The sequence below is a fragment of the Diadema antillarum genome, unplaced genomic scaffold (assembly GCF_040938485.1).
Source record: "Diadema antillarum isolate AM-2024a unplaced genomic scaffold, OU_Dant_1.0 seq00001270_RagTag, whole genome shotgun sequence".
Classification (NCBI taxonomy): domain Eukaryota; kingdom Metazoa; phylum Echinodermata; class Echinoidea; order Diadematoida; family Diadematidae; genus Diadema; species Diadema antillarum.
Window position 1 is genome coordinate 20001 of NW_027272052.1, and position 13269 is coordinate 33269.

At 38.7% G+C, this 13269-nt stretch overlaps 1 protein-coding gene across 1 annotated transcript in view; it reads left to right on the forward strand.

Annotated features, from left to right (window-relative positions):
* The window catches only part of LOC139745485 (uncharacterized), a 10052-nt gene extending 3137 nt beyond the window's left edge, over positions 1-6915 (forward strand). Inside the window, exons 3-5 of the mRNA XM_071655878.1 lie at positions 336-504; positions 5245-5319; positions 6565-6915. Of these exons, the coding sequence (XP_071511979.1) occupies positions 336-504; positions 5245-5319; positions 6565-6807 (487 nt within the window). The 3' untranslated portion in view covers positions 6808-6915. The remainder of the gene's footprint in view (positions 1-335; positions 505-5244; positions 5320-6564) is intronic.
* The last annotated feature ends 6354 nt before the right edge of the window (positions 6916-13269 follow it).

A 13269-nucleotide genomic window follows, 5' to 3' on the forward strand; every position in this document is an offset into this window, starting at 1 on the left:
ATTACCCTTGATATACGTCAGTGATGAGTCGAGGAAATGTGCACTTTTTTGAAAAAGTAACATTTTGTTAAATTCTCTGTATATTTTCCTTATGACGTTGTACGCATGTGACATCACACACTTAAGTAGTCTTCTCATCCAGCACTGACTGTGCAGATACTTGGCTTCATAGCTTCTGAACGGATTGTCCGATTTTCCCCAAACTTTCACTGAGGATTTTACAAATATTGCTGCATTTACTCAATCCACAAGTATATGAAGGTGGACTTGTCCTTTAAGTCTTGTTGAATTATAACTACCGTAATTGTTTGGGGGTGTTTTTTTTCTTCCTCCAGCTTCCCAGGAGGCAAGATGGACCCTAGCGATGGCGATGTCTGCTTTACAGCTCTGCGAGAGATGCAGGAGGAGCTGGGCGTTGACCCCAACACCGTGGAGGTGTGGGGGCATCTCTCTCCCGTGAGCCGAGAGGTGATGTACTTCATGTCTTGTGTGTTGGGGGTGAAGGTGAAGGCATCTGTTTTTGATTGCCACAATATTTCTGTCTGATGGCCTGTGATGCATCTATACACTACTCACTACTATGTTGGCTCTGCATGATCTCAATCATATCATGCATGTGTTCCCAAGATGTAAACACATTATGACTTGATCGTCATGAATAATGCATACCACCTGTAGTACTAGTAAACTCCAGAGTCCTGACTCACCATTTCACTGAAAATCATGTTATTCAGTTACCATTCTCAAATAGCAATTCTTATTTTGTGACATCATGACTATTGCTAAGCCACATTAGTTGATGATACATGTAAGTTGCCTACATTTAATGTCTATACTACTGGTCTCTTCATATCAGTAAGCCAGTTTATGACTGTTTTAAATCAACACCTTGTGTAGAGCTATTAATTTAATCTTTTCCTAGTAATGCCTTTCATCACCGGGGATCTGGTTTGCATGCTAATGGAGTTACATTGGGGGGCTACCCCCAGGAAAGCTTTCTTTCTTGTTGACGGAAATAACTTTGTTATGAAGATACTGTACCTGTATGTACAATTTGTGAAATATCTTAGTACAGTGCTCACCTGATAATCAGGAGCTGCTTTGGCCTGTCTCCTGATCCTTCCGGACTAAGTGGGGGCCACTGTACTATAAACTCATATTATGATAGGTTATTGGGTTCTCTTGGCAACTTACGAGAGGTGTTAGGTGCAATGCCATGGGATGGCTGTCTTAATAGGTCTCCATGGAGTTCATAACACTATGCAGCAATATGGCATGTACAGTGTAGGTACAATGGTTTTTCTGGTGGTATACACAGACTTATCATGTCTCATGCATAAGGCATGAGACTCATGCCTCATTGGTCTTTCTCAAGCTAACACTCCTGGCAAGCTTTTTCTCACGTCTCACAAAAAAAAACAAACAAAAAAAAACAAAAAAAAAAACACAAAGCAAAACACAACAAACATTGATTTACAACCACCAAAAATTTAAAATTTTGATGCAGTATTTTTTTCATTTTATCAGGATGATCCAAAACTATATGTAGTAACCACCAAATTGCATATTAGATTTACGGCTTAAAAATGCTATATAACCTCCTTAATATCATGCGAGGGGGAACACACCTTGGTTTGACCTCTACTTCGCTCTCTCGAATGGTGCTGATGCACCACAAAAATTCATGCCTAGATTATTGCTCCCTGACCTTGGTTTCTTTGTTAACAAAACAACAGAGATTTAACTCTCCAGCAAAACAAACAAAACCAGAAAATGCAGGCCAGTACACAATTCAGGACCACTTATCTCAAAATGCCACTGACATTGTGTACAGACGCAGGTCACTGATGGTAAAGTTCAAGTCACTTTTATGTGGGCAAGTCAGTGAGGAAGAATCAATCAACAGGACACAACAGGACACATCATTTTTTTTTTCATGGTTGGAGACACCGGCACTGAGCTGTACTACACTAATATTGCATCTAAAAGGTAGTTCACATAGAGGTTAGACAACAATAGGTGCTATATCTTCGTTTGTATAACCATGGAGCTGTTGTACACCTGTAGCTCTATGATATAACTGTAGTTCCAGAACAGTCAGTGTTGAGAGAGAGATGGGGGGGGGGGGGGGGGAGGAGGGGTAGTGAGAAGCAAGGAGATAAAAGATTGCATAACAGTGTACCCAGATCTACAAAAGTTTGTGTGAAATCAGACTGGCATTAGAAAGTGACAATGGTTTGGGTGTCAGTGAGTCATGTGGTATAGTATGTCCCATTTCACACACAAAACAAGCAGGATATTCAATCTACAGAGCAATCTACAGAGATCTTGCAAGAGTGGGAGGGATCCCCTCATATCCGTAGATAAGTTGCCTTGTGGGCACCCAGTGGTAGCACCAGGGGGCATGGCATGAACATTTTTGTCTGGATATTTTTCTGACAAGCTGTTACAAGCTGCTGAAATCCTTGCATCTGATTGGCTAAGAGCAAATTTTGTCTGGCAATCTGTTATAAGCTACTGAAATCCTTGTATCTGATTGGCTGAGAGCAAATTTTGTCTGACAAATTTGCCAGATAGAACGCTTCAGGAAATGCCTTCTTGATCACTGTTACTCGCACCCACAGGGGTGGTGTTGGTTGCAGTCGCCAAATTTTTGACATGTTCACAAATGTGATGACTTTCAGCTTTGGTCGGGCACACTCTGAAGCAGGATCGCACAATGCACACATCCATATCTGCCTCAATCCATGAAATTGAGCTGACTCGCAGCAAACTGGTGCAAATCCCACAGATCGGAGGTTGCTATCAATTTGCGCTAATTTGCAGGAGCAAATGGCACAATGGGCATTCTGGTTAGGAGTGTCACACTTGATTGTAATGTGCCTAGATAGTGAATGTAACAAAGCCACAAAGGGAATGAGCAAGCATAGGATTCTGAAGTGGCATTAAGTGAGGGATTTAGATTAGGAACCAGCTTTTATAGGGTGGCATGTGGTTAGCTACAGCAGGGATTAAAGGTTAACCACACAACAGGAAGTCTTGAGTACAATGATTTTCTCAAAGATGTGAACCTGTCCTCTCTGTGAGGCAGGGAAATAAGAAGTAACAAATCTGAAGAGATATGAGACTGAGTGATTGTGGATTGATGAAAGTGACCCCCTTCCCCCCCCCCCCAAAAAAAAAGCACAGTACATTGAAGCCTTGCAGTAGTGAACCATGACTCTAATGACAGCAAATAACTTTCAACTCTTTTAAGCTGAATTACAGCCAAGAAAAAAAAAGGGTAACAACGGAAAAGCAGACAAATAACTCCATTGAATCGTATGAGAACTGCGACTCACATGAGACAACTGGAAGCGAACAAGGGCGCCGAGGAATCCCACAGGGCATCTGTTACAGAGCTCTTCAGTGTGCGTAGAAGTTTTCTGCGCATTGGCGATACCGAGAATTGCCATGTCTTTATTAATATCTGTTGCTTATCATTCATTTTTTGTCCTCATTAATATCTATCGGTCATCATTCAATTTTTTGTTTTGTTTCTAGAAATATTGCTGTTAAATGTTTTAATATCTTTCATATATTTTTCCTTTTTTTCTGTGTGGGATTTTATTACAAAAACAAAAAGATTAAAGATTGTCATGAATGTGCCCCACTTGAAAGGGTGTTAATTTGGTTTGCTACAAACTGATGACAAGCTCTATTCGTGAAGGGTGTGGGAATAAAGGGCATACCATGCTGTTCGTGTCAGTTTCCGAAACCTGCACTTTGCACTGGGAGCATCCTAATCACAGTAGTTAATGCATTTTATATGGAAGGTTAATTTCAAGTTTGTAGGCAAACTCAAGTGACATGAAAAAACTCCCACTTACTGCTGTATAAAGCATACTAAGCATGCACAGTGCTATTCCCTATAGATCAGAGACTAGAATGTCACTTTGAAAGGGCTGCCGGGATCTGTGGAAACTGCGATGACTTCTGATCTTGGTATTACTTCCCGTTGGGAAGTGATTGTCGGATATGCTGAACTCTAACACAATGGAGGTCGTAGATTGTTTTTCCACGAAGGTTTTGTTTCTCTGCCTGTTTTATACATTGTACGTGGTGGTACTTTCCCTGGCAGTTGTCCATTATGCAAGTGTGTTCGGTTCACATCCTTTCTGATATGACGTCTCCTGAGTTTAATATTAGAAGCAGTTTAGGATGTCAAATTGTGTGCATATAAAATGTAGAAAAAATATAATATCATACATGCGTAAGCAAGTCATACAAGGTTCAAATCATGGTAATAAAGCGATTACAACTATACACACCGTGGACGCAATATCTTATATTCTTTCATGGGGATGAGATGAAAAGTAAGTTATTGTCCCTTTCAAGGAAATAGTGAGTAATTTCTCATCTTGGATATGATGCACTGCTGCCCTACTTTGGCAAAAGGAAGCAAGTGACATACCATCCTAATTTGAGTTAAATTGATGTTTTCATAATTCACATAATGAGCTCTTCTTCCAGGCCAAATTTAATGCAGAGACACTCATCCTACTAAGAGATTTGTTAGATAAGACATCATGATAACCCATTGACGTCAGTGTAAATGACAGACACATTTTGCTCTTTTACGAGAAATGTCACTTTTGTCACTTGCTTCCTTTTGCCAAAGTAGGGCAGATGTCTGTATACAGAACATATGTTATGAATGACAACATTTCTGATTTTTGTTTAAATTCATTATTATTGGTCAATTTGTGAAATTTGCAAAAATAAAAACCTTAAAAAATGTTTTTATCCTTTCAAAAATGAAATCCTGCTTTATTAGTGTTCATTACAACAGGGTCCCCCTGTATTATGTACAATGATTTTTATATGTTTGATGTTATAGAGCATTACAAGGTAACAGACAACAAACTTATTCCTGATCATTAACAAGATATTCACTGTGCAAGTGGATTTGTATTTGGCATGAACATATCTGGTCTTTATTTGTCTGCTCTTAAAGATGATATCAATATTTGAAGCTAAGGCACTGGCAAGGGCATTTACCGGTAAGTGATCATTTTGCTGCTACTTCCGCTTACATTTGCCAGATGTCTGTGCTATGTACATAGCTGAACCCCAAAATACATTTGCTTGTATTTGCACTTGCTTATTTGTGACAAGATTTTGACAAGTTGGCAATATACTGTATATTGTTGATTATTTTGAGTTTGTCATTGGTTTACATTTGTTGTTGTGTTCTGTATGTAGACCTTGACAGTTGTTCCGGTCATTGGCTATCTCGGAGAGATTGATATCGAAACGCTGAAGCTTAATCCAGAAGAGGTAAGTATACAAATGACGCACAGGTCTGAGTGCGTCAGTCGGAATTGTGTGCATAAGGTAACTATGGAATGCTTAACCCATGAGGCGAAGCCGAGTGGGTCTAGGCTAAATTCCATAGTTACCGCATGCACACTATATTCTGACTGACGCACGAAAAGACATGTGCGTCATCCGTTTTATAGAATGGATAATTTTCTTGCTAAAAACCCATTTTTCTATCGTGTTACCCGATGACAAATTTACTGGATGCACTTCCTTTTGGCTTGCCATAGACGAGAGCCCGAAAACTATGCATCAGATTTTACTGGACGCATGGTTTCTCTTCAGAATCATGCATCAGTACCATGCATCAGTAAAAACTGATGCATGGTTGTTTTAGCCAATAGGCGTCTCGTACCGAGTGCGCGAACTCTTGCTTAGTCCGCGAACCTTTGTTACAAGTACGCGTACTCTTGCTACAAGTGCGCGATAACATGTTTACCACTGTGACTCAGCGTGCGGCCAGTAAAAATCAACACATAGCTCTCGACCAATGAGATCGCAGGATTCTCGCTACCCATTCTATAATGATGAACGACTCATCTTCCAACTTGCTTTTAATGTTCTATACTGGATCTTGCCGGATCCAATCTCTTTTTGATGCATTTAAAGAAATGGATAGTTATTGTGGATACCACAGTATTTTTCGTGCATCACTGTTATTTGCATTTAATATGTGCAGAGTGTAGGTTTTTAGTTATTCGTTGACAGATCTCCTCCATTTTCTAATGGGAAGTACTTTCTGAACATGCATCATGTTGAATGAAATTGAGTGGAATATCAGGGAATATTGTACAAGGGCGGGCCAATGTTTTATGAATGGAATTGTGGGTAATACATGTATGCATTGGTCTTAGGAGTGCAGTTTTTCTGGGTATCCCGTAAAACAAAGCCACCCAGTGCAAGCAAGCATGGACACCTGTCAAAAGCAGTTTCAGGAATTTGAAGTAGACTCTGCACTAAGTTGTGACTTGAGCTTGTAGCAAGAGCTTGCACATGTAGCCAGCATATTCAGACGAGACGAGAACGATGAATTACATGTATTGCCCAGCCACTTTCCTAGAGTAGCCTATGAGGAATTTGGTGTTGCATTGAATATGCTCTGATATTGCACATGCAAATCAAGTGGACAAAAGTATGCATTTTTAATGCACCGTTCAAATAACTTACATAAATAGTGATTTTCATTATTTGATGATTTTCCAGGTATCGTCAGTCTTCGTAATGACACTGTCCCACCTGTGCAGTCGTGCCAGCCAGGCTTACACTACCTTTGAGCCCCACAAACCCTCGGGGGCACCCACTGCCATCTTGCCAGTCTTTGTAGGGGGCGAGCACCGGGTTTGGGGCCTGACGGCATACATCTTGGACATTGCGCTGCAGGCCATCGTGCCCGACCACTACAGCTCCCTAATCGCTGAGGTTAAGAAGGAGCAGATGGCATCGTAGCGGCGGCGGGCACGAGAATGGTTTGCGAGTGCTTCAGTCAGCAATTTAAAGGGCAACATGACATGCCTGATGGTCAAGAACAGATACAGACAACCTCACATACCTCGACGTCAGATCAGCTGAATATCACTGATCTTGAGGCAAAATAAAATTCCTGATCTTTCCTTGTTATTTCCTCTTCTTTAAACAAATGTTACAAGTCGAAAGTTTGGGCCTTATTACTTGAAGTTCTATTATCTCGTTGGGAAATCCCCAGTCCCATCTATAGTTACATTTTATTCCAACCTATTACTAGTACTTGAGGCAGAATTTCAACATTGCTCAGCTATCCTCGGATATAAATCTTCTCACAGTCGATCTTGAATACTTTGAGGTAAAAACAATCTTGCTTCCAGCACAATACATGTACAACATATAAAAGAAAAATATCCTCACAAAGGTTTACATACATGTGCACAGTAAGCACACAGCACTTCTTGTCCATTCAGTGCTAATGGCAGCACAATGTTCCGCAAAGCATTGGAAGAGTGAATGTTCACTTTTTTGTCCACATGACATGAATGGGTGAGCTAATGTACAACTAGCATACTACAGACATGCCATATGCACATGCAGGTACAGTTCAGCTTGCATATCCCGTCACTCTAGCAGTAAAATCTTTCACCAGATGAATAAGAATGTTCATTAAAAGGAGGGTGGTTCAATTCCATGCCATTTATGCACATTTTACTTCATTCACGTATGATACAAACATGCAAACAATTGGTATTTCACACATCAAATCATGAAATGTCGAATAATCACTGCAAATTCAACATACACGGCAAGTAAAGTTCATTTTAATAAGTGTAACCATTTCCTTTAGTTCCGACTGATTTGAGGTATGTGAGGTTGACTGTGTTTTTACAAGTCTATGAAACAGTACTTAGTACAATGTAAAGGCATTTTCATCACTATATTTGCCAGAAAAATGTGGTACTCCGCAGTTTGTCCTCTGTGTAGACAGGATTCAATTTGTATTCTCTTAAATTACAGGTTAGTAAATGCTGTGAATGAAGCACATGCCGGTACACATGTATATGAACCCAACAGCTGTTTAACAGATCCCAGATGGTGATAATGTTGGTGAGAACTCTTACTGTCTCCATTGTTTTCTGTGCATTACACTTGCATAAATATTGTTCTTAACCAGTGGCAGTGCCCTCTTGCTTTTTGAATTGTCCTGTTTGGAGTTCTGCAGTGTCCATTTGCCTATAATGTAGCCCTTGAAAGATGTATTTTTATGTGATTTATGGAGAAATTTTGTGACATATATTCTATTATCGGTAAGTTTCACTTCCTGCCCTTGTCAACAAAGGCTTCCCTGGAGAGTAGGGGTGGTATTCTGAAAGTCTTCCTGAGTTTCTTCATAAGTCAGAAAGTTAGGAAATGCCTGGGGAAAACAGAATTGGTATTCTGAAATTTCTTCCTACTAACTTCTTAATGCAAATTAGGCCATCCTTATCCCCACCCATGTCCTTTCTTAAGCCAATAAGAATCTATTAGGAACCAACCATTGGCAATCGCACATTATAATGAAGTAGGGTTACACATGTGCATGGCATGTCCCCTTTCTCATGCCTATTTCGCGCATCAAAGTACATCTTGCGTGCAGTGAATGGTACAAGCGCCTATCATGATGTTTTGCAGCTTGCTATATCTTAACAACGTATTTAGGGCAGGGGTGGGGCTTTCCTAAATATCTTCCTAAAATTCTTTCCTAAGTGCATTCTAGCATACCAACTTCTTCCTTAGTCAGAAATTTGTATATCTCATCCTCATTTGCACATCTTCCCAAGTTTCTTCCTAAAGTTTGGAAGACACTTAGGAAGAAACTTAGGAAGATTTTCAGATACCACTTAGGAAAAAATCCTGACTGAGGAAGAAATTTCTTCCCAGGAAGGATTTCAGAATACCACCCTAGGTGTTTGTATGCTTCTTGAACTGTGAAAGTTTTGCAATGTCAAGAGCTCTGCCTTTTGTAGTCGGTGTTGAAACTATAAATGCTGCCTAGTATCTCTTTTGTCTTCTCCGAAGACACTTGAACGCGTGGGGGATGGGATGTAGAGAGAGAATATCTGCTGTTTTCAACTGTGTATGGAGTTTTCATTGTCAAGTGTTATGATATTTCTTCTAAAAGTCACTGCCAATGCATTCATATCAGTATAGTTCATCAGTTTATTTTAGATGGAGCTCATAGCAAATGAAGGTGACTGTAACAGATCACAAGGTAATTCAGAGAATCGATATTAAAGGTAACCTGTGAAGTAAATGTTCAATGTACAATGCAGGAATTCCTGTCAGCTTGGATTCAGTTAAGTGCAATTGAGGTGAACTGCATGCTTGTTCTTGGCAGTCATCAATTTTTTTTAATGGTCATTTTATCAGAAATATAGATCATATATTGTTGCTCTGATCACCAGTGGTAATGATACTATTCACCATTTGATTACTTTCCCCAAGTTGACACTCCATATAAGTCAAGAGTATTTGTTTTGATCAAAAGTGAACGTAATGTAAGTGAACTTATGGGTGTATCTCAAAAGCTTTGTCTACTGACAGGAAGTTCAGTATGTGATGGCACAGAAAATCTGTCCAAACACTCTTATACATGAAAGATTTTTCGTATTTGTTATACCTGCTGCATCTCATAGAGCTGAATATTTTACATTTTATGAAGAAAGGAGAAATAAACACCATCGCCTAGATACTGTGAATGCACCATAGAGTTGGCAGTTGAAGATGTGTGTGTGTGTGTGTGTGTGTGTGTGCATTTCTGTGAGTGTTGGATTGGATTGTTAAGAGGCATTATTTGTATTAATTTCTTTACATAAATTTTGCACTACTGTAAAAGTGGAAATTTTAGCGCATTTCATGCAACCAGATGCTAGCGTGAAAATAAAAGCACTCAAATATTTTTGCATGCCACATGTTCCAGTAGTTAATATCCTGATTCCGCAAAAGTAAAAACATGCGAAATCCAGCTTATCCAGCCGAGTGCGAAAAATTTCTCGCACGAAAATATCCACTTTTACAGTACATGTATTTTTAATGCTCAAATATTGCTTGCCTTTTGTGGATAAGTGATGGGGACTTACATTGTATTTGGAAATAGAGGTATATAGTTCAATATTCCAAAAACTCCAGGCAAGGATTAAGTAAGTGATGTATAATTGGAGGAATTTTGATAAATACAATGTAATCTCACTATAGCGAAGCCCTCAGACCAGTGGTTTCTTTTGTTATACATGTATCAAAATTACGTCATGGCCGAACAGTATAGTGTGTAAAGATATGTAGATGATAATTTGGGGACGTGAATTTGGGTTTTGTTGTAATGAAAATTTTCTTATAACTGTGTTTATAATGGGAGTGCACTGTATTTCAAAACATCTTTTACTGTATTAGTGAGAGACTAAAAATGGGCCTTAAATAATTTCATACTTATGAGTTTTATTGTCAACTATGTAACATGTGATGTCTTAATCACTATGAAAATTAAATTTGATGTACATTTGGAAAGGCTGTGTAAATCTAGGGTTTCAATCAAAGACTGTACTTTTTATTTCTACCCACCTCCCTGCAATGGGTACATAACCGACATCTTGAATTGCCTTGATGTGTTACATTGTAGCTCGTTTTTTAATTCTTTTATTGAGCCATGTTATTTTCAGTGATGATATTCTTTTACCTTGTGCTTTTCCATCAAGTGTTATTACATGCACTACGCATTACCTTGTTTTACATATATGTATATTTCAACATTGTAAGCATGATATACACTGTATATGACTGTAAAGCCATATTAAGAGAGCATAATATATATTGCTTTGAAAATTTATTACGAGAAAATGTAATGTGTTTTCTGTATGCAGTTGTGTGCTTGTATCTTTTCGTTCAGTCATGTGTGGATGTGTCTGTTAAACATTTCCTTCCAAACAAGTCATGCCATGTACTTTTTACTCATGGGGTTTGTTTCATATAAGTCTTATGAGAGACATTTCGGTCATAAGGCACACTTATGAGAGACTTCATGAAGTGGATTTTACTTCTCTTTGAATAAAGTCTTTGAAAGTCTCTCATTATAATGTACTAGTACTTGTACTACATATGAGCGACTTTGACCATTCTAAGATGTAAAGACTTTTACGTGATGACTTCATGAAATGGACCCCAGCTGGTCAAGGTAAAATGTGTGCTGCCAAAGAGAGACAGATGAAAAAAAAAAATTAAAACTGCAGAGAGGGGTAGAAGAGAAAAGGGGGAAAATACATTCCTGGAATCTGTTTCATGAAGTCATCACATTAAAGTCTTTACATAAATCTCAGAATGGCCAAAGTCACTCATATGTAGTTATATAAGACTTTCAAATCTGTTTCATGAAGTCTCTTACAAGTGTCTTATATGTGCAAAAGGTCTCTAATTATAAGACATCCATGAAACGGACCCCTGGTTTGAGAAAAGGAGGGAAGTGGTATAGCAATTGAAAAACAACTGCAAGAGAAAAGTGGAGAGAAGAGGGATGATTAAATCAAGGACAGATCAGAAGTTTTATTCATGATGAGAGAAAGGGGGAAGAGAACACACTAAGAATGTACAAAAGTGATAAAAATGTCAACTACAATGTGATGTAGTCAACGGTCGAGGACAACCAGATACAGAACTGAGAGAAGAGACACGTGCTATATATAACAGATCATGAAATGCAAAAATGACACCAATTTTAATAATTCTAATGATTGTTCACTAATTTGCTTCATAAATGCAAATAAAACAAGCAGAAATTGTAAGGATAAAAATGCCTACACAAGTTGTTGCTTAAAAAAAGGACAAATTAATTTTGATATCTCAGACATTCTCACTTGATTAATATCCTTACTTTGCAATGTGAAATTTGCATCAGGAATATGCCAGAATCTGTACACACATTTTGCTTCCGTATCTACTGCCTAGAGTCATAATATTGTCACTGGATTGGTCTCCCTGCTTGTTTTGTCTCCCTTGATGCAGTTCTTGCAAAATATCTGGAGTATTCAGTCTCCTTTTGGACACATCACGATACAAATGTCATTTGTGTTTGTGACCTCTAACACTTTACTTTGTTTGTATACCACAAACTATCCCACTATCAGCTATTGATAACATGATAGAAGGTGTACTGAATGGTAAATACCTCTTATAAAGCAAAGACCCTAAGGGTGGGATTTCACGGAGCACGCGAACAATTTGCGAAGGACGCGAATGACAAAATCCAGCATTCGTATTTTGGTCTGCAAAAGATCGCCAAACGAACGTGAGGGTTCGGAAGCGTCGTCAATTGTTCGCGAATTTCGTTTTTACTTCGGCGAGAATTTCAAAAAAGTTTGAAATTTTCTGCGAACCTTTTCCGCACACTTGGTCGTGATTTGCTCGTGAATTGTTCTCGAAAGTGTCTTTAAAGCCTCGTCATATGCGCAAGACCTTCGCAAGACACGCGCGATGTTCGCAAAATGTTCCTGAAACCCCAAACAGACTCCGAAACTTTGGAGAATGTCTCGCGTATGTTACGCGAAATCTGCAAAGTTTTTCCGATCATTTTACGACGTAATCGCAAACTGTTCGCGTACCTTTTGAGACATTCTCGCGAACGTTTAGCGCACGTTTGGGGGATGTATGACCTATACATTTTCTACAAATAAAAATCTTAGCATACACCTAAACATCAAACAATTATTAACAACTATAGTAACAAAAGAAATTAAAGACCAGCAAAGAGAAAGAAATGTTTGATATACCAAAAAAAAAAAAAAAATCGCAGAATACACTTAAAATTAATCTAAAGTATGTAAAATTTTATTTGAAGTATAGAGATTATGTGTTGGAGGAACTGCAAAAAAAAAAAGATCAAATGCTTTACTAGTGGAGATACGTCCTAGGAAAAAAAATGTAGGCAAGCACACGATAGAGAAATGAGAGAAAAAGAAAGGAGAAATAGAGGAAAGAAAAAAATTCAACTCAAGACAGCTTCCACCTCTCCTTGGGTACATGTTCTCCCATAATTATTGAAAATTTTTCGTTGTTCGCATTTCCGTCGCGTGTTCTTCGTGTACGTAATATGCTGTACTTTAGCAATGATACCCACGACATTCGCACATACGTCGTGGAAACTTCGCACAAATTGCGCAAGAATAGTTTTCGGCTTCATTGTCGGAAAACATTCTAAAAACTTTTTCGAATGTTGGATTTTGTCATTCGCGTCCTTCGCAAATCGTTCGCGTGCTCCGTGAAATCCCACCCTTAGGAGCCTAGGGTTCGTCTATTCTGTGAATGCACTCTTGTATACAAAACTCATTCATTCGAAGATCACTCATAGAACTACAGAGAGACTATTGATCTACGTGCTAAATCGTTTACAAAGGCATACTGCATAAACCGAAGGCAGAA